The sequence below is a fragment of the Mesoplodon densirostris genome, chromosome X (assembly GCF_025265405.1).
Source record: "Mesoplodon densirostris isolate mMesDen1 chromosome X, mMesDen1 primary haplotype, whole genome shotgun sequence".
NCBI lineage: Eukaryota > Metazoa > Chordata > Mammalia > Artiodactyla > Ziphiidae > Mesoplodon > Mesoplodon densirostris.
Genome location: NC_082681.1, coordinates 65275546 through 65303095, shown reverse-complemented (window position 1 = coordinate 65303095; position 27550 = coordinate 65275546). Strand labels below are relative to the sequence as shown.

The 27550-nt window shown below is 34.9% G+C and overlaps 1 protein-coding gene across 1 annotated transcript in view; it reads left to right on the top strand.

Moving 5' to 3' along the window:
- DACH2 (dachshund family transcription factor 2) overlaps positions 1 to 27550 on the top strand; it is a 656741-nt gene that overhangs the window by 504246 nt on the left and 124945 nt on the right. The window contains exons 7-8 of the mRNA XM_060086468.1: positions 3902 to 4037; positions 6538 to 6621. Coding sequence (XP_059942451.1) covers positions 3902 to 4037; positions 6538 to 6621 — 220 coding nt within the window. The remainder of the gene's footprint in view (positions 1 to 3901; positions 4038 to 6537; positions 6622 to 27550) is intronic.

The following is a 27550-nucleotide window of genomic DNA, read 5'->3' as shown; positions in this document are numbered from 1 at the left end:
TCCTTTGACCATATGTACCCCCGAAAAAGGGAAACATTGTGATAGAAGAGGGAATAATAGGTACTAATTAAAAACGTTTTCTATAATGACTCTTTCTTCTTAGGCACAAGCCTTGAACTATGTAAGTACATGCTAGAATTTGAGTTATTATTGCAGATAATTTAACTAATTTCAGGGGAAAGTGGGGATTGATTGGGTAAGTATGTATTAGTTTTGGAAATCTCCCTCCTTTGCTACTTTGACTGAATATGGAGAAAACTTTCACAGTGTTTCAGAAGAGCTACAGCTGTTTTTGATGGGGCACGAATGAAATGAAGAGTTACAGTGTTGTAAAAGTCATAAATGCCAAATAAAATTAAGTCATCAATGAGTAAAATGATTGGAGTTATAGATTTGCAATTTTCCTTTTTAAAACGCCCTTATTGATTTGTTGCAAATACTGTTAAACCTGTATTTGGCAAATGGTGAAGACATTATCACTTGTGTTCTCATTTGTAATAAAACAGATTAACTTGCTGTGAAAATTTAACTAGGCTGAGCCACAACAGTAGCTACCTAATGAACCAAAACACATTGCAGTTAAGTAGCTAAATAGATGCATACTGATTACAGGGCTGTAAAATGGATCTGTTTACTTGCAAAGTAGAAATTGTTTATAGAACTATTCATTATTTTAGGAGAAATTAAACATTCCCAGTTTCCTACAGATGTTTTTTTTGAGGTATGCGGGCCTCTCACTTTTGTGGCCTCTCCCGTTGCAGAGCACAGGCTCCGGACGCGCAGGCTCAGCGGCCATGGCTCACGGGCCCAGCCGCTCCGTGGCATGTGGGATCTTCCCGGACCAGGGCACGAACCCGTGTCCCCTGCATTGGCAGGCGGACTCTCAACCACTGCGCCACCAGGGAAGCCCCTGATATATATATATATATATATATATATATATATATATATATATATATATATATATATATTTAACCCACCTAATTCTTAATCAGTATAAGGCACTGGATTCATCTAATGTTGTTTACATGGTGAAAAATGTCTGACCTCTGTGAGGTCTTAAGAAACAATAACAATGAATTGAAGCTTGATCGAATTTGGAAAGTGCAGGCTACAAAATATTAAAGCAGAAGTATGACTTTATGGAAAATGTTACTGTAGCTCTAAGTCATGTTTTCAAAGTTAATTTATTTTTCCACCTAATGTACTGTTCAAAATGTCAAAGAAAGAGTTTAAGAGTAAATTATTAGAGTTCATATTATTTGTTCATATGAAAATTTTAAACATTTTGGAGGATTCCTCTTTATAGCATTGTATTTTTTCTCATTATTTATAGTATTTTCTATTTGTGTAGATGTTCTTCCATTTTTTTTTTAAAATTCAGCATGAGCTTTCATTTTTTAAGCAGGGTGAGCAAGATCAAGTATCACTGTCACTTGAATTCTCTTGCTTTTCCAAACCATCAGCTTTATGAACCACCCCCAAATTTTCCATTTTTATTATGGCAGCATATATTGCTGTGTATTATTCCTGTTTGCCACTACACAGTGATTTTGTTTGTTCAGTTCTATTTTTGCTCAGTAACTGTTGTACTTTGTCCTTATCCATTCACTTACAGGTCCATTAGAGATAAACATAGCTATTAAATTACATATTTTTCAGCAAACATCCAATGTTAGAATTCAAAGACTGAATGGACATATTTTAGCATAGAATCATTGAAACTACACAACAGTGAAAATCAAAAAATAATTTTGACCTCATATATGAAATTCCATTCGTTGGGGTGCATGTGTGTATGTACACATGCTATTTAGGGATTATATTTTTAATCACTACACTTTAGGTTGAATTTCACAGCTGATGAACTACTAGTCTTTTCAAAAAGTAAACGATGTGGTATAAAGTCTATATATAACTTGCTGCCCATCTCCATACCTTCCCTCCAAAATACAAATATAATTATTTGGGAAAAAAATGATTCTCTTATTCTGCTTTGCTTATATGTGTCTTTTGATCTTGCCCTGTGTACATAGTATTGCAACTGTATACTTAACTGTATACTAAATATAAATGAAATATATATTTCTCTGTCTTAAAACATTGTTTTTGAATCATGACAAAAGTTATAGAGCCTTTAAGGTGTAGTATATATTTACAATTATTGGTATTTAATAACTATATCATATTGCAGCTAATATACTCAAAGTCCACTATTCATTTCATTAAAATTATCAAATGTTAGCTAAATGCTAAATAATAATATATAAAACACCATTTAAAAATGAACATACTACATTGATGACTGTATTAGTTCTTTATTGCTTCTGTAACAAATTATGACAAATTAAGTAGCTTAAAACAATGCAAATTTATTATATTACAGTTCTGTAGGTCAGATGTCTGACATGGCTATCATTGAGCTAAAATCAAGCTGCTGGAAAGAGTGCATTTCTTTCTGTAAGCTCCTAATAAAGAATCGATTTCCTTGCCTTTTCCAGCTTATCTCTCTGACCATTCTTCCATAATCATATCTTCCTCTGATTTTCCTTTCTGCCCCCAAGATAATCCAGTGGAATAGCTCTATCTCAAGGTTCTCAGTCACATCTGAAAAGTCCATTTTGCCATGTAAGATAACATATTCACAGGCTCTAGCTCTTAGGATACAGACTAAACATCTTTGGCGGGGCGGGGAGGCACTATTCTGTCTGCCACAATGATAGACATTGCAAAATGTTAATTTCCACTAATGAAATAATAACCTTTAACTCTCATAATATTAATTTTGCATTAGCAGTTTTTCTTTAAGGAGTTTATCTGTTTTGGGCCTCTTGTGCAAAATCATTGTGAAAATGTATAAGCACGTATTTGACAAACTAATTTTTAATGTTATGATTAGAATACTGAGGTTGTAATTACACATAATTACACAGAACATTTAATTTAAGAAATTTTTTTATGGATTAATTAAATATTTTATAGAATAAACATTCTCTGTCCCAGCATGTCTATCACTGAGTCACATTTATTGCATATATGGATAAACACTACAATGTGTTTTTTAATTAATCAAATTAATTAAATGGTTTTCAGATTTATTCATCAGTTTGTGATGCATAAGCACAGTGAATAACTTCAGAGTTTTTAGCAATATTCATTATCACAAAAGTCCTGAGAACTATAACCATTACTGTTGAGATATATAAAAGAAATATTTTATTTTTATTCAAATTCATAATTTAAAACTATAAAAATCTAAATAATACTAATGAACTGATATTGATAGGTCTTAGTGTTAGTTTCAAAAACCCATCATAGTGTCCTGTGACTATCAAACTATTTTGTTTGCAAAATTCAGCATGAATTCCTAAGGTCTGATAGATCACAAGTATATTATTGCCATAAGTTTTGTCAGTGCAGAAAGACACAACGTGTACCAGACGCCACTATTTGTAAGTTTTACTCCAGGGTTCCAGGTGTTTACCTTTGGGGGATCTTCTTACTCAGACAGTAAGCTCACCCTCCAGGTTATGGTCTGAACATTATATCAGTGTAGAAGCTTACAATAACAAATTTTCAGTAACAATAGTCACTTCACTTCGTAATTCTTGATGAATTTCCTAGGAAAGGAAATGGAAACTAACCTTTCTTGAGCTCTACCATGTATCTGGCATAGCACTGAGCCTTTCCATCTTTCTCTCTTATTTAACCCTCACAATATCCCATTAATTTTCCAAGAACAAAACATATGGTTTTGTCTGAAGATATGTGTTTAAGACCAAGTATTATGAATGTATACACTTTCAGGATGAGAGGTCAACATTTCAAATGTTATGGTCTCCACCAACGTGAAAAACTTGGTGCAAGATGACATTTCCTTTTGTTTTTCCTTTCGTGTAAGGAACGGATCCCAGAGAGTCCTTCTCCTGCTCCTTCTCTGGAAGAGAGTCATCGCCCTGGGAGCCAGAACTCCACTCACCCCAGCAGCAGCGTGTCCACCTCTCCCTCTCAGATGGATCACCATTCAGAGAGAATGGGTGAGTATCTCACCTGAAGCAAGGAACTGAAAGATAATCTTTCAGGAAATTCTTCATTAGGCAATAGAGAGGGGAGAAAAACCTGGGGGAAATGATGCTTTTTGAAAAGTGGTGATTCTTTATTACTGAAGCAATATGAACAACAAAAAAGGTTTTAGAAGTTTGTTCTCTGGAAGAGGTTTCATTTACTGTATCACTGGATCTCATGGGAACAGTTTGATGGGATTTTTGTAGAGCATATGTTAATTCAATATGCTGGTATTTGGCAGCTAGTGTGATACAAATCACTTGCTATTTTCACAGCACCCTTTGAATAATGGAAGATAAAATATCCTTTGGACAGTTGATCATGTAAGAGTGATTAAAAAGTGAATCAATATATGATTTGCAATCATCTCAGCAATTTAGATCACAAAATTTAACATGATTTTTCCTACGTTTCTTTTTTATTGTTTCAGAAGTCTTACACCACAGACACTATTCCAGAAATATTATAATGTTATTGTCAGTGATCTGGCATATTGGAGACTTGAATCTAGACACAGTCTGGCACTAACTAGCTATGAGATCTTGGGCATGTCATTTAACCACAATGAGTATCTTTACCTAACATATGGATATAATTACTGCTCTGCCTATTGCACTGGAGTTTTATGAGGTCAAGTGAAATAATATGTAGAAAAAAACACTTCAGAAATTTAAAGTGCTAAGGAAATGTGAGGGATAAGCGCTAATTTTCTCTGTGTGGTTTTACCTTGATTGCTTATCGTCTCCTGATGTTTGATCCTACTCAGGTATACAGACATTACCCAGTGCATTCAGCTATAACAAATTCTCATTTGGTTTATAATAAGTATGAACCAAGTGAGCTAGGTAAAATCTTCATTAATCTTCTGTACCTACACAATCCAATTTCCTAAGTATCCATTTCCTTTAGGGAAAATAATATCTTCTCTTCTTTTAGTCTTACTATAGGGACATTTTTAATGTAAACTCTAAATTTTTACACTTCATAAGAGTGATTGCTTCAAGACTCTCCAAAATAATGTTTTTATGGGGGAGGAAAGGAATTTGAGGGATTAGGGAAGGTGTTAGGTTCTGGATTTGTGGTGGGGAAGGACAAAGATGATTTCTCTCTTGTGGAAATTCATCCAAGTCTCACTTAGCTTCTCAATATTATATATTCTTTGTAACTATTTAGCTTCATACTGAGCCCAGTGGGTCTCAAATCTGGCTCCCCATTATAATTGCCTATGGAGCACTTACAAATCTGGATGCCCAGACCACACGCTCAGGGTCTCATTTGCCTGGTCTGGAATAGAGCCTAGAAGGAGTGTTCTGTTTTGCTTTTCAGTATCTTCTCAGGATATTCTAATGTGCAGCCAGAGTTAACCACTGAATTAGAACTTGTAGCTAATGGCCATAAGGGAGTAAATTTAATTCCTGGAAGAGGTGACAGAGGTTTTCTAACTTTACTCTGTTTTGTGGATACAGACTAACCTACTAGTTACAATATTGTGTGCAACAGATTCAAGGGAGTCTGAGCAAAACCTGTGGGGGTAGCCAGATGACCATAAAGGAATCAAGAAACATACATTCTTCTATTAGGATAATCTTTGTACTGATGAGGGAGGGCGGTAGAGTGGAAAAAGAGAGAGAATTATTTATTGAGTGCTGGCTAAAAGCAGAGCACACAGGGAAATATGTATACTCTGTAATAGACATATCATAAGAGATGTCATACTTAGAAATAAACTATATCCAAAGCAATATAATGTTATAAAAAAATCTTGACAACATAAAACATTTCTTATTCCACCAGCAGTAATTATACTCTCTATGCTCATTCCACAATTGTCCAAGCATGATAGTGAGATTGTCTATAAGTGAATTAAAAGGTTTGATGATTTTTGGTTTAAAGTGACCATACTTTATTGATAGTGCTATATAACATTTTAATCAAATATAACTAAAGAGAATTAAATGATAAACTGAAATTGACATGATTTTCCTCTTTCAATATGTCTTGCAAAGAAGCACTTACAATTACTAGAAAATTATATTTTATCTATTAATTTTGCTATATATTTGCAAAAACTACAAAGTAAACTAAATTCATAATTATTTTAAACTCATGAGATTATGTGCAAAATTCTCTCTGAAGCATTTTGGGAAATATATCATTAATTATGGAGGTAAATAACTAATTTGTACATGAATTTCAAAAGAGGAAATATTTTAAATGATTTAAAGAAAATATGTTGGAAATTATATATGTACTATGTATTAATTATACTTTAAAATTCATATGATTAAGCAGCTTATTGATTTTTAAATTGTATGATAATCAGAACAACAAAAACATTTTCACTTGTTTAGAAGTAGAAGTGTATAAAATTCATGTTGTTATTGGAGTAAAATAGGTATTTATGTAATGGTTTTCTGCTTTTCTTTTGGGTGTTTTGAAATAAAATTACTCAGTTATATCTCTTATTCATAGTTATGATGCCCAACAATAGAGAGGAACTTATTGTTGATCAGGATAATGGACCAACCATCAAAAAATTCCAAAGAGAAAATAAAGGTAAAATGACTTTTGCTTATTTGATGTACATATAAAGATCAGATATTAACTCAATTAACATCCCATTGCTGTATATTGTATCCACATTTCCCTAAGTCAGAATAGATCCATACTGGCTTTGGATAAATTCTTTTAGTAGTAAAAAAATAATATTTACCTGAAGCTGGTTTATTTGATGTTATAAATAACATATTAGCCCAAAGTTTCTCTGTGCCTATGGTTGGAAACTACCCTAAGCCCTTTTATTATGCCTGATCCGAGACATCTGATTCTCTTTTTATTGTGTATGCACTTTGTTGACTATATTTAAATGAATCACCATTTGATGGTTATGTTTGAAAAACTTGAGTTGCTGTCATAGAGGAGAGATGTTCCCTTCAACAATCAAAAGTGATTTTAAAAGTATATGCTAATTTGGACATTTCAGAGGAAAGTTTAGCAAGCAGCTCCAATCAGGTATTTACCTATAATATTGATAGGTATGACATCAACCTGGCTTGAAATCAACTGACAAACGTGTCATTTCGGCACAGTATCCACTTTTTTCTTAGGATATCTGTTTAAAGGAGGTAGGGAAAGTAAGAATTTCAAAGACATGCTTCCTTGATATGAAAACTGAGTACAACTTTATTTAAAAGGCCGTAAAGGTAAGAGTAAAGGAAAATATATTAGCATATGTTATAGGCTATGCATTATTACTGTCACCATGAGTTAGTAACTCTAAGCTAAAGAATATAAGCTAACATGTAATTTATCAGATCATCAGATGGTCTGATTGTACTTCACTATAGGGTGCATTTTTCCATCTTTAATAAAGATGCTCATAATATACAGAAAAAAACACTCCATGATCTGAAGAGTTAATGGAGAATTTTTTTATTTCTTCTCTAGACTGAACTTGCTTTCTACCTACTTAGATGAGCATTTTAGTTAGAATTTGGAATAATGTATAATTTTAATTTCATTGATCCATTGTTGGTTTCCTTGCCACATGTTTTGTCTTTTCTTATCCAAACACTGAAAGACTGTACCCTTTGGGGCCCCAAGATATAAATGCTTGATTTCAGAAAAGTGGTCAGAATGGAAGTCAGGTTCAGTATATTAAACTACCCAAACTCTTACACAGGTAATGGAATTATAGTTAAAGATGAAATTTCATTCATAACTCAAAAACAATTTGTCCCTGAAACTTCTTTCCAAGCAAGTCATGACTATTTGAAGGACAGCTTGGAAGTAAAGCATATTTTCTAGGAAAATCTCAAGCTGTACATGATACATATGATTCTGTCAGAACTGCAAACCCCACAAGTCAAAATGGCATTTAGGACTGCCCTGTTTGCTGCAGTGTTCAAGTACACACTGCTGTGTCTTATTAAAAATCAGCTGGAGTGATAGTACAGATGTACAGTAGCCGATTTTCATAAAATACACAGTGGTATGCACTGGCATTTCTGAATCTCTTACTGTAGAATGGCACAGTTATACTCATTTCAAATAGGTTGGTCACACATCCTGGTGAGGACATTAATAGACCAGAGTGGCATGTTAAACTGTATTTCTCTGGTTATAATGGAAAACTTTCTTTTAAATGAAATTTTCTATGTTAAGTTCTACCAGTTACGTTTGTACTTAAGATAAAATATGCTTTCTTCAAATAGATTTTAGTTCTTAAAAGGGAATGCAGTTAAAGTAGAAGTCTCAACATTTATTAAATTTGACAAGTAGGCAGTTTATACAACTGTGGCAAACATATGTTTTCACATCTGTTTTGAGTAATATCGTGATTTTAAAAATGATTTATAGCTCTGGAAATTATAAAATGCCAGCTTTGCTGTTATGTGGAAATTTTCAGAAAATGATTAGAGTATGCTTCATGTAACCCGCCTCTTACTCTACCTTGTAAAATTGGGTGACAGCTATTGTGATACATATCTCAAATGGTAATTTGTATTCTGCCTTTAATTTTCATATGCAGACATTTCAAAGTCTATATGATCTGGGCTTTCATGCAGTGATTTCCATTTTTACTGTGTCCAACATGACTTACCAAAATTGCTATTTTAGTTTTGACTCAAGTATTTTGACTAAACTGACTTGTCAATCAAATAAAGCCTTTGATTTTATTTTTCCACAGACTTAGTCAAACAAATTGACCAAATCAATCACCTGTTATGACATGGTGTTACATAATTTTTAGCAATCAGTTCTGGGATTCTTTAGAGTAGAGACTTTGGGACTATCCACCTTACTTCACCCATGTGGAAGCAAAGGTCCAAAACAAGACCCTCTTCCTTTGGCAGCCACTGGTCTCCCAAACTGCTGTCAGGAATAGGGGCTTTTTGATATTTTGCATTTTGTATTGAATGTATCTATTGAAAACTTTATATGTACAAGAAGTATTGATGATCAAATTTGGAATGCTGTATAAACATTGGAACAATAAATTTATCATCTAGCTACTGAAACATTACATGACTTGAGTCCACTGAAACATTACATTTTAAATCAGTCCACAGGTTACAGATGAAAAGCTAATAGTTTTAACATCCTTTGATCATAAGACTCTAAAGTATATCTCATCTAAAATATAGGTACTATCATATTTATTTTTATATAAATAGGCTAATTTCTGTTTAGAGGAGGGCTTGGGCTATATATTGACATTATAATAATGTAAATACTTTCTATTCAATCAGATGCTTCTTCCTCTTAATCTATTCCTGAGACAATCTCAGATACTACACTAAATCATTTTTAGAAGGTGTTTGGAAATGCTTATGACCCTGGTGAAGATGGAAAATATATCTGATGAATATTATATTTTTTGAGTAAGAGAGACTAAAATATTGGACCAACTAAAATATAAACATCATTACAAATAAACTTTATGATGACATTAAAATACATAAAGGAAAGTGAAAGATATAATTTTGTGCATTTTATGCCATTCAGTGATTCCAAATAGAAATGAGAGAAAGAAGAAACATATCTTATTGGAAATTTTCTTTGAATTACCTTCATTTTTAAACCTTTTTATTTAGAAAGTTGTGGACTCAAATTAAGTTGCAAAAAGAATACATAAAGATCTTATGTAAACCCTTCAACCAGTTTCCCCCAATGGCAAAATCTTATATAATTTTACCCCGATATGAAAATCAGAAGTTTTACATTGCTATGTCCACAGACGTTACTCAAATTTCACCAGTTTTACACGAATTCATTGGTGTGTATGTCTGTATGTATCCTTCTATGGAATTTTATCACATGTCTAGATTTGTATAACCACCAGCACAATCAAGATATAGGACTGTTCTATCATCACAGGGATGCCTCTCCTGCTATTCCATTATTATCTCCCTCTGAACTTCATGATCCCTAACCCCTGAAAATGACCTTTTTTCATCTTTATAATTCCATCATCCTAAGAATGTTCTAAAATTGAAATCATGCAGTATATGACTTTTTAAGATTGACATTTTTCCACTTAGAAAAATTCCCTTGATATTCATTCAGATTGTTGCATGTGTCAATAGTTTTTCCTTTTTTATTACTGAGTAGTATTCTATGGTATGCATGTACCAGAGTTTGTGTAACCATTTATCCATTGTACGACATCTCATTGTGTCCAGTTTTTGTCTATTATTAATAAAACTTCTAGGAACACTTATGTACAGGTTTTTATGTAGATATAACTTTTAATTTCTCTGGGACAAATGTTCAAGTTCTGGGTCATGTGGTAAGTTTATGTGTAGTTTTATAACAATCTGCCAAACTCTCTCCCAGAGTGGCTGGATCATTTTTATATCCCCACCAGCAATACATGAGTGGTCCATGATCTCCACATCTTTACTAGCATTTTGTGTGGTCCTTTTTTAAAAAAAATAAAAAAAATAGCTCTTCACATAGGTGCATGTAGCGATATCTCATTGCAGTTTTAATTTTCATTTCTCTAAGGGCTAGTGATATTGAACTTCTTGTTTGTATACCACATTTGATGAAATGTCTCTCTTCAGGTATTTTCCCCATTTTCCAATTGGTTTGTTTTTATTTTGTTGGATTATGAGAATTCTTTACATATTCTACATACAAGTCCTTTTTCAAATATGTAGTTTGCAAATATTTTCCCCACTCTGTAGCTTATTTTTATAATCTGTTAAAAGGGTCATATGCAGAGCAAATTTTTTTTAATTTTGATGAAGTCCAGTTTGTATTTTTTTTCTGTTATGGTGCTTTTCCGGTCAAGTCTAAAATCTCTTTACCTAGGCTTAGGTCCTGAAGATTTTCTCCTGTGTTTCCTCTCTGTGTTTTACGGTTTTGCTTTTTACATTTATGATCATTATCTCAACTCAATGTTCTTTTTGTTTTTCTGCTCCAGCACCATTTGTTGAAAAGGCTATTCTTCCTTCATTGAATTGCTGTGGTGATTTATCAAAAATCAGTAATCTGTACTTATTCAGGACTATTTCTTTATTCAGTTTTACCAATCTATGTATCTATCCTTCTACCAGTACCACAGTCTTGATTATTGAAACCCCATAGTAAGTTTTAATATCTGATAGAATTACTCCTTCTATTTTATTCTCTTTTTTTCCAAGATTTTCATGGCTATTCTAGAGACTGTGGCTTTTCCATATACTTTATAAAATATACTATATGTCTATAAAAAACCTTGCTGTGGTTTTGATAGGAATTACATTAAAACTACAGATTAACTTGGGAAAAATGAAGTCTTTACTATTTTGAGTCTTTCAATACATGAGTACAGTATGTCTTTCCATTTATTTAGGTTTTCTGTCTTTCATCAGCAAAGTTAGCTTTTGGCATACAAGTTCTGTACAAGATTTGTTAAATTCATACTTAAGTATTTCATTGTTTGTATAATTATAAATGGTTTGAATCACTATAATTTTTTTTGTATTCTCAAATTCAGTTTTCACACTACAGCTTTCTTAGTATATAGAAATACTGTTGATTTTTATGTTGGTCTTGCATCCTGCCATCTTACTTGACCTCACTTATTAGCTCTACAAGTTTTTTGGTTGGTTTTAATCCTTGGGATTTCCTACATATGCATTCAGGCCATGCCATCTGTAAATAAAAACAATTTATTTCTGCCTTTTAAATTTATGGGAACTTAATTTCTTTTTCTTGCCTTATTGTCATGGCAGGGACTTTTAGTACTACATTGAAAAGCAGTGATGAATGTAGACTTCCTTCACTTCTTTCTGATTTTAGCAGGAAAACGTTCAGTTTTTCAACATTATGTATGATATTATCTGTAGATTTCTTTGTAGATACTCTTTATCTAGTTGAGGTAATTTAGCTCTGCTGTTAATTGGCTGAAAGTTTGTATCACGAATGAGTGTTGCATTTTGTCAAATGAATTTTCAGCCTATGTTTATAGGATAGTATGACTTTTTCTTTTTAATTTTTAGCCTGTTGATATGGTGAAATACATTGATTGATTTTTCAATGTTAAACCAGCCTCATATACCTGGAATAAATCATACTTGGTTACGGTGTGTAATTCTTTTTATACATTATGGTATTTGGTTAGATAATATTTTGTTTGCAATTTTGCACCTATATTCAGGAGGGATTGATCTGCAGTCTGTTTTTGACAATGGCTTTGTATTTAGTGTCAGAGTAACACTTTTCTCATAAAATGAATTGGGAAGGGTTTCTTCTCTTTCTTGGAAGAAATTATGTAGAATTGGTGTCAATTCTTTTTAAAATGCTTAGTTAGAATTATTCAGTGAAACCATTTGGGTGCAAAAGTTTCATTTTGGGGATATTTTAAAATTCTGGATTCAATTTCCTTAACAGTCATAGGGATACTCAGACTATTTTTCCTATTAAGCAAGTTTTGGTAGTCTGTGTTTTTAAAGAGTTGATCTATTTAATCTAACTTATTGAATTTATGTGCATAGTATTGTTTGTAGTATTCCTTGTTATCCTTTTGATATCTGTGGAATACTGATAATGGTAATTTGTGCCTTCTCTTTTGTATTTGTCATTCCAGCTAGAGGTTTTCAAATTTTATTGATCTTTTCAAAATATCAGTTTTTGTTTCTTTGATTTTCTTTATTGTTCCTTTGCTTACAATTTCATTTATTTCTGCTCTTACCTTTATTAGTGCCCTTTTCTGCTTGATTTGTTTGTTTTGCTCTCCTTTTGTTTTTTTAGTTTCTAAGTGGGAGCTTAGATAATTTATTTTACCCCTTTTCTCTTTTCTAATATGAGTATTTAATATTATAAAATTTCTTCTCAGTACTGTTTTAGCTAAGTTTTACTTATTTTGATATGTTATATTTTTATTTTCATTCAGTTCAAAGTGTTTCATAAGTATTTACTCATAATTTTCTCTTTCTGTTGTTCTTTATTTCTTCTTGATGTTCAAATTTTCCTTCTTTTATTTCCTTTTTGTTTAGACAATTTTCTTTAGCCATTCTTTTAAAGTAAGTTGGCTGGCAACAAATTCTCTTAGTTTTCCTTCATCTGAGAATTTCTCCATTTCCCCTTCATTCCTGAAGGATATTTTCACCAGATGCATAATTCTGGGTTGATGATTATTTTGTCAGCACTTGAAAAATGTTGTCCCATTTCCTTCTGGCCACCATGGTTTCTGATGAGAAATCCACTGCTGTTTGAACTGCTTTTCCTCTGATAGGTAATGGCTGACTACTTTCAAGACTTTTTCTTTGTCTTTGGTTTTAGAAGTTTGACTATGATGTGTCTTGGTGAAGATTTCTTTGGATATATCCTGTTTGGAATTTGTTCAACTTCTTGAGTCTGTAAATGCATGTCTTTTGACAAATTTGGGAGGTTTTGGGACCTTATTTCTTAGAGTAGTTGTTTAACCTTGCCCTCTTTCTCCTCTCCTTCTAGGACTCTAATGACACAAATGTTGGATCTTGTGTCATAGTTCCACATACCCCTGTAGCTCTTTCTCTCTCTCTCTCTTTTTTTTCCCAAAGTGTGTTTTCTCCCTCTTGTTCAGATTAAGAAATTTCTATTTTTCTATTTTTAAGTTCACTGATTCTTTCATCTGCCCTCTTCACTCTATGTATTGAGCCTGTCCATTGAGCTTTAAAATTTTGGTTATTTTAGTTTTCAGTTCTAAAATGTCCATTTGCTTCTTTTTGAACATTATTATTATTATTATTATTATTATTTGCTGTAACTTTCCATTTCTTTGCTGATATTTTCTATTCTTTCATTTGTTTCACACATCTCTGTAATTGTTCATCAAAGTATTTTTATAATGACAGCTTTAAAATCATCTGTGAAATCTTAGGGCTGGTGGCTGTTCATTGTCTTTAGTCATTCAAGTTGATATACTCCAGGTTCTTGGTTTCACAAGTGATTGTTTTATTGAAACATGGACATCTTAGGTATTATGAAACTCTGGATCTTATTTAAATCTTGCATTTTCTCAGGCACCTCCTGACACGGCTCTGGTGGGGCAAGGGAGGCAACACTGCCTCGTTTCTACCAGGTGTGTATGGGAGTCCAGATTCTCCACTCTGCCTCCATTGAAATCCTGGGGTGAGCTAGTGCTACAGTAGTGCTGGGTGGGGGTAGTAATTCAGGCTCCTCATTCTGTTGATACCACCCTGTCTGGAAGGAGTTACTACTCTCCTTTGTGACCTTGCCTTACATTGCACATGACCTCATTCCTACTGAGCAGTGGCAAAAGTCTTGACTTTCCAGTATATCTTCTCTGATATCACCCAAGATGGTAAAGGGTACTAGATAGAAGGTGGAAGTCTAGACTCTCCATGTAGTCTTTACTGATACTGTGTGTGAGGGAGTGGCCTCATTGCTGCTAAACACTGCTAAAGTCCTGAATCTCCATTAAGCCTTCTTTTCTGACACCACCCTCACCAGCGGTGGTGGGGTTTGAAGGGCATTGGCACAGCTCATTATAGGCTGGGAAGAGTGAAGTTTAGGAGGTAGGGCTGCATATTTTTCTGGGGTGTTTGTCTGAAGTAGAGCAGTTATTGTTTAAAAGTTTTTAGTATTGCTCAGCTACCCATTCCTGGTCCTTTGGCTAGAGAGAACACACTTTTCTGGGGGATTGATTTGTCTGTGCCTATTGGTGTTTCTGGATTGCTGGCTTTTCGAATAGTCAGTTAGGGATATGAGAGGCAAAGAGAGATCCCAGGCTATTCACTACTGTGTTATTCCTCAGGTTCCAATGTCCCTAACTGGTCTACCTTTTCTCTACACCTTCAGAGTCTTCTTATATTTGTTTTGTATATAATGCCCAGGGTTCTTAGCTGTACTTAGAGGGAGGAATAAGAAAAAGTATATCTTCTCCCTCTTTTGGAGGCAGAAGTCTCTTTATCTCTCCTTCATTTAAAAAAAATGAGATGTACCACATATATAATAAAACTCAACCATGTAACATGTACAATTCGGTGTTTTTCATTATATTCTCATGGTTGTACAAAAATCACTACTATTGAACCCCAGAACATTTTCATAAACCAAATAAAATCCTGTACTCATTAGTAGTCACTGCCCATTCCCCTTTACCCAGGCCCTGAAAATCACTAACCTGATTTCTATCTCTATGGGTTTGCCTAATCTGGATTTTTCATATAAATGAAATCATACAATATGTGGCCTTTTGTAGCTGTCTTCTTTCACTAAGCATGATGATTTCAAGGTTCATCCTTCTTATGTGTGAATATTATTCTATTGTATGGATATGCTACATTTTGTTTAACCATTCATTAGTTGATGGACATTCAGGGTGTTTCCCTCTTTTGGCTATTATAAATAATGCTGCTGTGAACATTCGTTTACAGTTATTGTGTTCACTTATGTTTCCATTTGTTTTCTGTGTATACCTAGGAGTTGAATTGTTGGGTCATATATATGGTAACTCTATATTTGACCTCTCGAGAAACTACAACACTGTTTTCCACAGTGGCTACGGAATTTTATGTTCCCAATAGCAATGTGTGAGCGTTTCAATTCTCCCCCATCCTCTTCAACACTTTTTATTATCTGTTTTTTTGATTATAGACATTCTAGTGGGTATGAAGTGTTATCATGTGGTCCTGGCATGCATTTCCTGATGAATAATGATTCTGTGTATATTTTCATGTGCTTATTGTCCATTTGCTTATCTTCTTTGGAGAAATATCTAGTTAAGTCCTTTTTTGTATTTTCAAATTGAAATGTTTGTCTTTGATGATTTCAAGTTTTTTAAGAGTTCTTTATATATTCTGGATACAAGAACCTAGTCAGATATATGATTTTTAAACATTTTATCTCATTCTGTGATGTTTTTTCCTTTTTTCATAGTATTGTTCATAACAAAGTTTTTAATCTTAATAAAGTTCAATTTATCTATTTTTTCTTTTGCCACATATGCTTTTGTTGTCATATCTAAGAATACTTTGCTAAAACCAACTTTCTAAAGGTGTACTCCTGTCCTTAGATCTTTGAAGATTAAACCACACTCCTTAAAGATATACTACTAATTCTTTGATTTAAGAGTGTTATTTTAGCTCTCACACTTAAACCTATAACCTCTGTTGAGTTAAGTTTTGTGTTTGGTATTAGGCAGGGAACTACTTTTATTCTTTTGCAGTTGGGTATCCAATGGTCCCAGCACAATTTATTGAAAACACTATTATTTCCCCCATTGAGTTAGCACCCTTGTCAAAAATCACTTGACCATAAAAGTTAAGGGTTTATTTCTGGACTCTCAATTCTATTCCATGATCAATATGTCTATCATTATGACAGTATTACAATGTCTTGATTACTGTAACCTTATAGTAAGTTTTGAAATTTGGGAATATGAGTACTCTAATTTTGTTTTCTTTTTCTTATTTTTTCAAGATTATCTTGGACATCATGGGTCCCTTATATTTTCATAAGAAATTCATAATCAATTTCTACTAAAATGCCAACAGGAATTTCTATAGGGAGTATACTGGATCTGTAGATCAATTTGGGGTGCATTGCCATCATAATATTAATATTTTGATCCATGAACATGGGATGTGTTTCCATTTATTATAGGTTCTCTTTAATTTATTCAATAATGTTTTGTAGCTTTCAGAGCATAGTTTTGCACCTGTTTTGCTAAGTTTATTCATATTTTATTTTGAATGTTTTGCATTCAGTTGTAAATGAAATTGTTTTCTTAATTTCAACAATTTTGAATTGTTCCCTGCTAGGGTATAGAAATACATTCTATTTTTCTATATTTAATTTGTATTCATCAGCCTTGTTGAACTTGGCTATTAGCTCTATGGGTTTTCTGTAGATTCTTTAAGGCCTTCTACATATAAAACCATGACATCAGAAAATGAGATAGTTTTATTTCTTCTTTTCCAATCTGTATGCTTTTCTTTTTCTGACCTAATTCCCCTGGGTAAAACATCCAGTACAATGTTGAATAGAAGTGGTGAGAGTGGACATCCTTGTATTTTTTTCCAATCTTAGGGGTAAGGTGTTCAGTCTTTCATCAAGTATAATGTTATCAATGGGTTTCTCATATGCCTTTTATCGGATTGAGGAAGTTTCTTTCTAGGTCTAGTTCATTGAATGCTTTACCATGAAAATATGTTAGATATTGTCATATTATTTCTCTGCTTCACTTGAGATGATCATGTGGTTTTTGTCTTTTATTCTACTAATAAAATACTTTACATTGATTTTTTAAATTTTTAAAGGAAATTTTTTATAATAATTATTATTGTTTTGTTGTGGTAAGAACATTTAACTTGAGATCTATCCACTTAACAAAATTTTAAGTGCACAATACATTATTGTTATTGTAGGCACAAAGTTGTACAACATATCTTTGGAATTTATTCATCTTACATAACTGAAACTTTGTGCCCATTGAACAGCAACTTCCCACTCCCCTCCCTCTAGCTCCTGACAAACCACCATTCTCCTCTCTGTTTCTATAAGCTTAACTATTTTAGATACCTCATATTGTGAAATCATATACTACTTGTCTTTCTGTGACTGACTTATTTCACTTAGCATGATGTCCTCCAGTTTCATCCATGTTGTTGCATATGACAGGATTTTCTTAGTTGTGACTGAATAATTGTCCATTATATATATATACCATATTTTCTTTATACATTCATCTGTTGATGGGAATTTATGCTGTTTCAATATCTTGGCTGATGTAAATAATGCTGCAGTGAAATTGGGAGTGCAGATATCTCTTCAGGTTCCTGATTTCAATTATTTTGGATATATACCCAGAATCCATCACATAGTAGTTATTTATTTTTTTTAATTTTGGGGAACCTCCATACTGTTTTCCATATTGACTGCAGCATTTTACATTCCCACTCAACATCATACAAGTGTTTCAATTTCTCCATATCCTCACAAACATTTGTTATCTTTTTAAAATAACTGTCTTAACAGGTTTAAGTTATATCTCATTTTGGTATTGATTTGAATTTCCCTGATGTTTAGTGAAGTTGACAATATTTTCATATATTTCTTGGCCATTTGTATGTCTCCTTTGGGTAAATGTCTAAGTACTTTTTAAAATCAGGTTATTTGTTTCTCTCTCTTTTTTAAAATGGAGTTGTAGTAGTTCCTTCTATATTCTGTATATTAACACCTTAACACATATATAGTTTGCAAATTTTTTATTCAGTTCTGTAGGTTGTCTTTTTACTATTTTGATTTTTCCTTTGCTGTACAGAAGCTTTTTAATTTGATGCATAACTACTTATTTTTTGCTTTTATTGCTTGTGCTTTTGGTGGCATAACCAAGTAATTAGTACCTAGACAAATGTCATGAAGCTTTCCCCCTATGTTTTCATTTAGGAGTTTTACAGTCTTGGGTCTTTAATCCATTTTGAATTGATTTTTGTGTATGGTGTAAGGTAAGGGTTTAATTTTATTATTTTTTCATGTGGATATCCAGTTTTCCCAGCACCATTTTTTTTTTTTTTTTTTTTTTTTTGCGGTATGCGGGCCTCTCACTGTCGTGGCCTCCCCTGCTGCGGAGCACAGGCTCCGGACGCGCAGGCTCCGGACGCGCAGGCTCAGCGGCCATGGCCCACGGGCCCAGCCGCTCCGCGGCACATGGGATCCTCCCAGACTGGGGCACGAACCCGTATCCCCCGCATCGGCAGGCGGACTCCCAACCACTCGCGCCACCAGGGAGGCCCCCCAGCACCATTTTTGTTGAAGAGACTATTCATTGCTCATTGTGTATTCCTGGCACCTTTGTCAAAGTCAGTTTACCATATATGCATGGGTTTATTTCTGTGTTCCATTGGTCTATACTTATGCTAGTACCATACAATTGATTTCTACAGGTTTGGGATGGGGTTAGTGTTAGGGTTGGGTTTAGGGTTAATTTTAAAACAGGACTATGATGCCTCCATCTTTGTTCTTCTTTCTTAATATTCCTTTTGCTATTTGGGGTCATTTGTGTTTCTATATGAAGTGTAGAATTGTTTTTTTTCCTATTTCTATAAAAATACTATTAAGATTTTGATAGGAATTGCACTGAATTTCTAGATCACTTTGGGTAGTATGAACATTTTAAGAATAAAAGTCTTCTAATTACTGAACATGAGATGGTCTTCCATTTATTTGTGTCTTTAATTTCTTTCTTCAGTATTTTGTAGTTTTTAGTGTTCAAGTCTTTCACCACCTTGGTTAAATTTATTCCTAAGTATTTTATTCTTTTTGATGCAGTTGTACTTGGTAATGTTTTCTTAATTTCTCTTTCTGATTGTTGTTTATTAGTGTATTGAAACACAACTGATTTTTGTATGTTGATTTTGAATCCTGCAACATTAATGAATTTGTTTATTATTTCTGATAAGCTTTTTGTGGAGTTTTTGGGGTTTTCAACATGTCACATCATGTCATTGCAAAAAGAGATATTTTCACTGTCTTTTTTTATGTTGAGCTAAACTTTTGTTTCTTGGATAAATTCTTCTTGGTCATGATGTATAATTATTTTTATATGTTGATGAATTTCAATTGCTTGTATTTTGATGAACATTTTTTGAACTTATATTCATAATTGATATTGTTCTATAGTTTTTTCCTTTCTTGTGATGTCTTTGTCTAGTTTTAGTATCAGTGAATTACCACTTCATAGGATGAATTGGGAAACTGGCCTTACAGAATTAGCTGGGAAGTGTTCTCTAACTTCATTTTAATCTAACATATTCCGTGAGTGGAAAAGTATATTGTACAATTGAGATACTGCTTTGACAAAAAAGAATTATTTTTTTTACAGTGATGAAGGAACTATAGATAAAACAAGTGCACAACACCTGAAACAGCAATAGGCAAATGTGGTATGGGGTTTAATTCTCAGAAGTTTTCTAACAATTAACTGAAAGCATCCAGATGAGGTGAACAAACCACAAGCAATGAGCTGAGAAACCAAGGCATACATTAAATTCAAAGATTTTAAAAGGCAATGTTATTTTATAACATCTGCACATTGTTTGGCTTATTACTAGTTTGGATCAGTTGTGATCTGTGAACTAGACTTTTTCATGCCATTTTTAAGGTAAATAGTTCAAGGCATGATTTTATATGTGTCCTCAATGATGTTTTTGCTGATAAATATATGTATACACACACACACACACAAACACACATATATATATATACTATGCATATATATTTCTAATATAAATATATCTCCAGATTAAAAATGTCATTCTTTTTTCCCATTGTGAAACATCATGACAAAATACAGCCTTTAATAACAATAATTTAACATTCTAGATTAAAATGACAAGGAGTTTTTAAATAACTTAAACTAGATATATCTCAATTTCTATTGCCCATAGCTGAAAATCATGTTAGAACAGAGTCTGATGCTGCTTATAAGGATGTGGTGGCTATAAGAGCATTTCAGGGAATATTTTGACAAATCTCAAACCAGACAGATCAAGCTAGTAGTTTATATCTTTTAGAAACCCCTTTCTCATTATTATTTCCTTCTTATCAAAATTTGTCAAGATAAGCTACAACACTTTTGACACTGTCTGACCTGTTTTTTTAAAATTATTATTTTATTTTTTATTAGTTTCTGCTTTATAACAAAGTGAATCAGTCATACATATACATCTGTTCCCACATCCCTTCACTCATGCATCTCCCTCCCTCCCACCCTCCCCATCCCACCCCTCCAGGCAGTCACAAAGCACCGAGCTGATCTCCCTGTGCTCTGCGGCTGCTTCCCACTATCTATCTACCTTACGTTTGGTAGTGTATATATGTCCATGCCTCTCTTTCGCTTTGTCACAGCTTACCCTTCCCCCGCCCCATATCCTCAAGTCCATTCTCAAGTAGGTCTGTGTCTTTATTCCCGTTTTACCCCTAGGTTCTTCATGACATTTTTTTTAATTCCATATATATGTGTTAGCATACGGTATTTGTCTTTCTCTTTCTGAGTTACTTCACTCTGTATGACAGACTCTAGGTCTATCCACCTCATTACAAATAGCTCAGTTTCCTTTCTTTTTATGGCTGAGTAATATTCCATTGTATATATGTGACACATCTTCTTTATCCATTCATCCGATCATGGACACTTAGGTTGTTTCCAGCTCCGGGCTATTGTGAATACAGCTGCAATGAACATTTTGGTACATGTCTCTTTTTGAATTATGGTTTTCTCAGGGTATATGCCTAGTAGTGGGATTGCTGGGTCACATGGTAGTTCTATTTGTAGTTTTTTAAGGAACCTCCATACTGTTCTCCATAGTGGCTGTACCAATTCACATTCCCACCAGCAGTGCAAGAGTGTTCCCTTTTCTCCACACCCTCTCCAGCATTTATTGTTTCTAGATTTCTTGATGATGGCCATTCTGACTGGTGTGAGATGATATCTCATTGTAGTTTTGATTTGCATTTCTCTAATGATTAATGATGTTGAGCATTATTTCATGTGTTTGTTGGCAGTCTGTATCTTCTTTGGACAAATGCCTATTTAAGTCTTCTGCCCATTTTTGGATTGGGTTGTTTGTTTTTTTGCTATTGAGCTGCATGAGCTGTTTATAAATTTTGGAGATTAATCCTTTGTCAGTTGCTTCATTTGCAAATATTTTCTCCCATTCTGAGGGTTGTCTTTTGGTCTTGTTTATGGTTTCCTTTGCTGAGCAAAAGCTTTGAAGTTTCATTAGGTCCCATTTGTTTATCTTTGTTTTTACTTTCATTTCTCTAGGAGGTGGGTCCAAAAGGATCTTGCTGTGATTTATGTCATAGAGTGTTCTGCCTATGTTTTCCTCTAAGAGTTTGATAGTTTCTGGCCTTACATTTAGGTCTTTAATCCATTTTGAGCTTATTATTGTGTATGGTGTTAGGGAATGATCTAATCTCATACTTTTACATGTCCCTGTCCAGTTTTCCCAGCACCACTTATTGAAGAGGCTGTCCTTTCTCCACTGTACATTCCTGCCTCCCTTATCAAAGATAAGTTGACCATATGTGCGTGGATTTATCTCTGGGCTTTCTATCCTCTTCCATTGATCTATCTTTCTGTTTTTGTGCCAGTACCACACTGTCTTGATTACTGTGGCTTTGTAGTATAGTCTGCAGTCAGGGAGCCTGATTCCTCCAGCTCCGTTTTTCGTTCTCAAGATTGCTTTGGCTATTCGGGGTCTTTTATTCCTCCAAACAAATTTTGAAATTTTTTGTTCTAGTTCTGTGAAAAATGCCAGTGGTAGTTTGATAGGCATTGCATTGAATCTGTAGATTGCTTTCGGTAGTAGAGTCATTTTCACAATATTGATTCTTCCAATCCAGGAGCATGGTATATCTCTCCATCTATTTGTATCATCTTTAATTTCTTTCATCAGTGTCTTATAATTTTCTGCATACAGGTCTTTTGTCTCCTTAGGTAGGTATATTCCTAGATATTTTATTCTTTTGGTCGCAATGGTAAATGGGAGTGTGTTCTTGATTTCATTTTCAGATTTTTCATCATTAGTGTACAGGAATGCCAGAGATTTCTGTGCATTAATTTTGCATCCTGCTACTTTACCAAATTCATTGATTAGCTCTAGTAGTTTTCTGGTAGCATCTTTAGGATTCTCTATGTATAGTATCATGTCATCTGCAGACAGCGAAAGCTTTGCTACTTCTTTTCCAATTTGGATTCCTTTTATTTCCTTTTCTTCTCTGGTTGCTGGGGCTAAAATTTCCAAAACTAAGTTGAATAAGAGTGGTGAGAGTGGGCAGCCTTGTCTTGTTCCTGATCTTAGTGGAAATGGTTTCCGTTTTTCACCACTGAGGACAATGTTGGCTGTGAATGTGTCATATATGGCTTTTATTATGTTGAGGAAATTTCCCTCTATGCTTACTTTCTGCAGGGTTTTTATCATAAATGAGTGTTGAATTTTATCGAAAGCTTTCTCTGCATCTATTGAGATGATCATATGGTTTTTCTCCTTCAACTTGTTAATATGGTGTATCACATTGATTGATTTGTGTATATTGAAGAATCCTTGCATTCCTGGAATAAACCCCACTTGATCATGGTGTATGATCCTTTTAATGTGCTGTTGGATTCTGTTTGCTCGTAGTTTGTTGAGGATTTTTGCACCTATGTTCATCAGTGATATTGGCCTGTAGTTTTCTTTCTTTGTGACATCCTGGCCTGGTTTTGGTAACAAGGTGATGGTGGCCTCGTAGAATGAGTTTGGGGGTTTTCATTCCTCTGAAATTCTTTGGAAGAGTTTGAGAATGATGGGTGGTAGCTCTTCTCTAAATGTTTGATAGACTTCGTCTGTGAAGCCATCTGGTCCTGGGCTTTTGTTTGTTGGAAGATTTTTAATCACAGTTTCAATTTCAGTGCTTGTGGTTGGTCTATTCATATCTTCTAATTCTTCCTTATTCAGTCTTGGCAGGTTGTGCATTTCTAAGAATTTGTCCACTTCTTCCAGGTTGTCCATTTTATTTGCATAGAGTTTCTTGTAGTAATCTCTCATGATCTTTTGTATTTCTGCAGTGTCAGTTGTTACTTCTCCTTTTTCATTTCCAATTCTAATGACTTGAGTCTTCTTTTTTTTCTTGATGAGTCTGGCTAATGGTTTGTCTATTTTGTTTATCTTCTCAAAGAACCAGCTTTTAGTTTTATTAATATTTGCTATCATTTCCTTCATTTCTTTTTCATTTATTTCTGATCTGATCTGTATGATTTCTTTCCTTCTGCTAGCTTTGGTTTTTTTTTTTTGTTCTTCTTTCTCTAATTGCTTTAGGTGCAGGGTCAGGTTGTTTGCTCGAGATGTTTCCTGTTTCTTAAGGTGGGATTGTATTGCTATAAACTTCCCCCTTAGAACTGCTTTTGCTGTGTCCCATAGGATTTGGGTCGTGGTGTCTCCATTGGCATTTGTTTCTAGGTATTTTTTAATTTCCTCTTTGATTTCTTCAGTGATCACTTCGTTATTGAGTAGTGTATTGTTTAGCCTCCATGTGTTTGTATTTTTTACAGATCTTTTCCTGTAATTGATATCTAGTCTCATAGAATTGTGGTCGGAAAAGATACTTGATACAATTTCAATTTTCTTAAATTTACCAAGGCTATATTTGTGACCCAAGATATGGTCTATCCTGGAGAATGTTCCATGAGCACTTGAGAAAAATGTGTATTCTGTTGTTTTTGGATGGAATGTCCTATAAATATCAATTAAGTCCATCTTGTTTAATGTGTCATTTAAAGCTTGTGTTTCTTTATTTATTTTCATTTTGGATGATCTGTCCATTGGGGAAAGTGGGGTGTTAAAGTCCCCTACTATGAGTGTGTTACTGTCGATTTCCCCTTTTATGGCTGTTAGTATTTGCCTTATGTATTGAGGTGCTCCTATGTTGGGTGCATAAATATTTACAATTCTTATATCTTCTTCTTGGATCGATCCCTTGATCATTATGTAGTGTCCTTCTTTGTCTCTTCTAATAGTCTTTATTTAAAGTCTATTTTCTCTGATATAAGAATTGCTACTGCAGCTTTCTTTTGATTTCCATTTTCATGGAATATCTTTTTCCATCCCCTTACTTTCAATCTGTATTTGTCTCTAGGTCTGAAGTGGGTCTCTTGTAGGCAGCATATATATGGGTCTTGTTTTTGTATCCATTCAGCCACTCTGTGTCTTTTGGTGGGAGCATTTAGTCCATTTACATTTAAGGTAATTATTGATATGTATATTCCTATTCCCATTTCCTTAATTGCATTGGGTTCGTTATTGTAGGTATATTCCTTCTGTTGTGTTTCTTGCCTAGAGAAGTTCCTTTAGCATTTGTTGTAAAGCTGGTTTGGTGGTGCTGAACTCTGTCAGCTTTTGCTTGTCTGTAAAGGTTTTAATTTCTCCATCAAATCTGAATGAGATCCTTGCTGGGTAGAGTAATCTTGGTTGCAGTTTTCTCTCCTTCATCACTTTAATTATGTCCTGCCACTCCCTTCTGGCTTGTAGAATTTCTGCTGAAAGATCAGCTGTTAACCTTCTGGGGATTCCCTTGTGTCTTATTTGTTGTTTTTCCCTTGCTGCTTTTAATATGATTTCTTTGTGTTTAATTTTTGACAGTTTGATTAATATGTGTCTTAGCGTATTTCTCCTTGGATTTATTCTGTATGGGACTCTCTGTGCCTCCTGGACTTGATTAACTATTTCCTTTCCCATATTTGGGAAGTTTTCAACTATAATCTCTTCAAATATTTTCTCAGTCCCTTTCTTTTTCTCTTCTTCTTCTGGAACCCCTATAATTCGAATGTCGGTGCATTTAATGTTGTCCCAGAGGTCTCTGAGACTGTCCTCTCTTCTTTTCATTCTTTTTTCTTCATTTTGCTCTGAAGCAGTTATTTCCACTATTTTATCTTCCACCTCACTTATCCGTTCTTCTGCCTCAGTTATTCTGCTATTGATCCCATCTAGAGTATTTTTCATTTCATTTATGGAGTTTTTAATCGATGCTTGATTCATCTTTAGTTCTTCTAGGACCTTGTTAACTGTTTCTTGCATTTTGTCTATTCTATTTCCAAGATTTTGGATCTTGGAAATAGAATCTTGGATCATCTTAACTATCATTATTCTGAATTCTTTTTCAGGTAGACTGACTATTACCTCTTCATTTGTTTGGTCTGGTAAGTTTTTATCTTGCTGCTTCACCTGCTGTGTGTTTTTCTGTCTTCTCATTTTGCTTATGTTACTGTGTTTGGGGTCTCCTTTTTTCAGGCTGCAGATTCGTAGTTCCTGTTGTTTTTGGTGTCTGTCCCCAGTGGCCAAGGTTGTTTCAGTAGGTTGTGTAGGCTTCCTGGTGGGGGAAGTAGAGCCTGTGTTCTGGTGGTTGAGGCTCGATCTTGTCTTTCTGGTGGACAGGTCCACGTCTGGTGGTGTGTTTTGGGGTGCCTGTGGCCTTATTATGTTTTTAGGCAGCCTCTCTGTTAATGGGTGGGGTTGTGTTGCTGCCTTGCTAGTTGCTTGGCATAGGGTGACCAGCACTGTAGTTTGCTGGTCGTTGGCTGAAGCTGAGTGCTGGTGTTGAGATGGAGATCTCTGAGAGATTTTCGCTGCTTGATATTATTTGGAGCTGGGAGGTCTCTTGTGGACCCATGTCCTGAAGTTGGCTCTCCCACTTCAGAGGCACAGCACTGACTCCTGGCTGCAGCACCAAGTGCCTTTCATCTACCCGGCTCAGAATAAAAGGGAGAAAAAGTAGAAAGAAAGAATTAGTAGAAGAAATAAAGAGAGAGAAAAAGAAAGGAAGAAGGAAAGAAAGGAAGGAAGAAAGGAAGAAAGGAGGGAGGGAGGGAGGAAGGATGGAAAGAAAGAAAGGAGTGAGAGAGGGAGGAATGATAGAAAAAGGAAGAGTGAATGGAAGAAGGGAGGGAGAGAGGGAGGAAGGAAAAAAAAGAAAGTGAAAGGAAGAGTGATGGGAGGGAGTGAGGAAGGAAAGAAAGACAGGAGGGAGGGAGGGAGGGAGGAAGGAAAGAAAAAGAAAGTGAAAGGAAGAAGGGAGGGAAGGAGGAAGGAAAGAAAGTGAGAAAGAAGGAAAGGAGGGGCGGAGGGAGGGAGGGAGGAAGGGAAGGTAGGAAAAAAAGAAAAAGCAGGTAAAGTAAAATAGAATAAAGTATGAAATATAGTAGCGTTATTAAAATTTAAAAGTAATTATTGAAAAAAAAACAGACCGATAGAACCCTGGGACATATGGTGGAAGCAAAGCTATACAGAGAGAATCTTACACAGAAGAATACACATACACATTCACAAAAAGAGTGCAGGGGGAAAAATCAAAAATCTTGCTCTCCAAGTCCACCGCCTCAATTTGGGTTACTTTGTTGTAAAAAGAGGAAAAGGGCGAGAAGTCTGTAATCTTGCTAAGTCCACCTCCTTAATTTGGGATAATTCGTTGTAAAAAGAGGAAAAGGGGGGAAAGTCTTAAATCTTGTCCTCAAAGTCCACTTCCTCAAATTGGGATGATTCGCTGTCTATTCATGCACTCCACAGACGCAGGGCACATCAAGTGGACCGTGGAGCTTTAATCCGCTGCCTCCGAGGCTGCACAGAGAGATTTCCCTGTCTCTTCTCTGCTCTCACAGCTCCCGGGTCTCAGCCTTGGACCGGCCCCGCATCTGTGTGTAGGTCGCCGAAGGGCGTCCGTTCTTCGCTCAGACAGGACGGGTTTAAAGGAGCCACTGATGCGGGGGCTCTGGCTCACTCAGGCAGAGGGGAGGGAGGGGCGCGCAGAGTGGGGCGGGCCTGCGGCGGCAGAGGCCGGCGTGACGTTGCACCAGACTGAAGCGCTCTGTGCGCTTTCCCGGGAAAGCCGTCCCCGGGTTCCGGGACTGCGGGGCGCACAGGCCCCCCGGAAGGCGGGGTGGACAGTGACCCGTGCTCGCACACAGGCCCCATGGCAGCAGCAGCAGCAGCAGCCCCAGCGTCCCACGCACGTC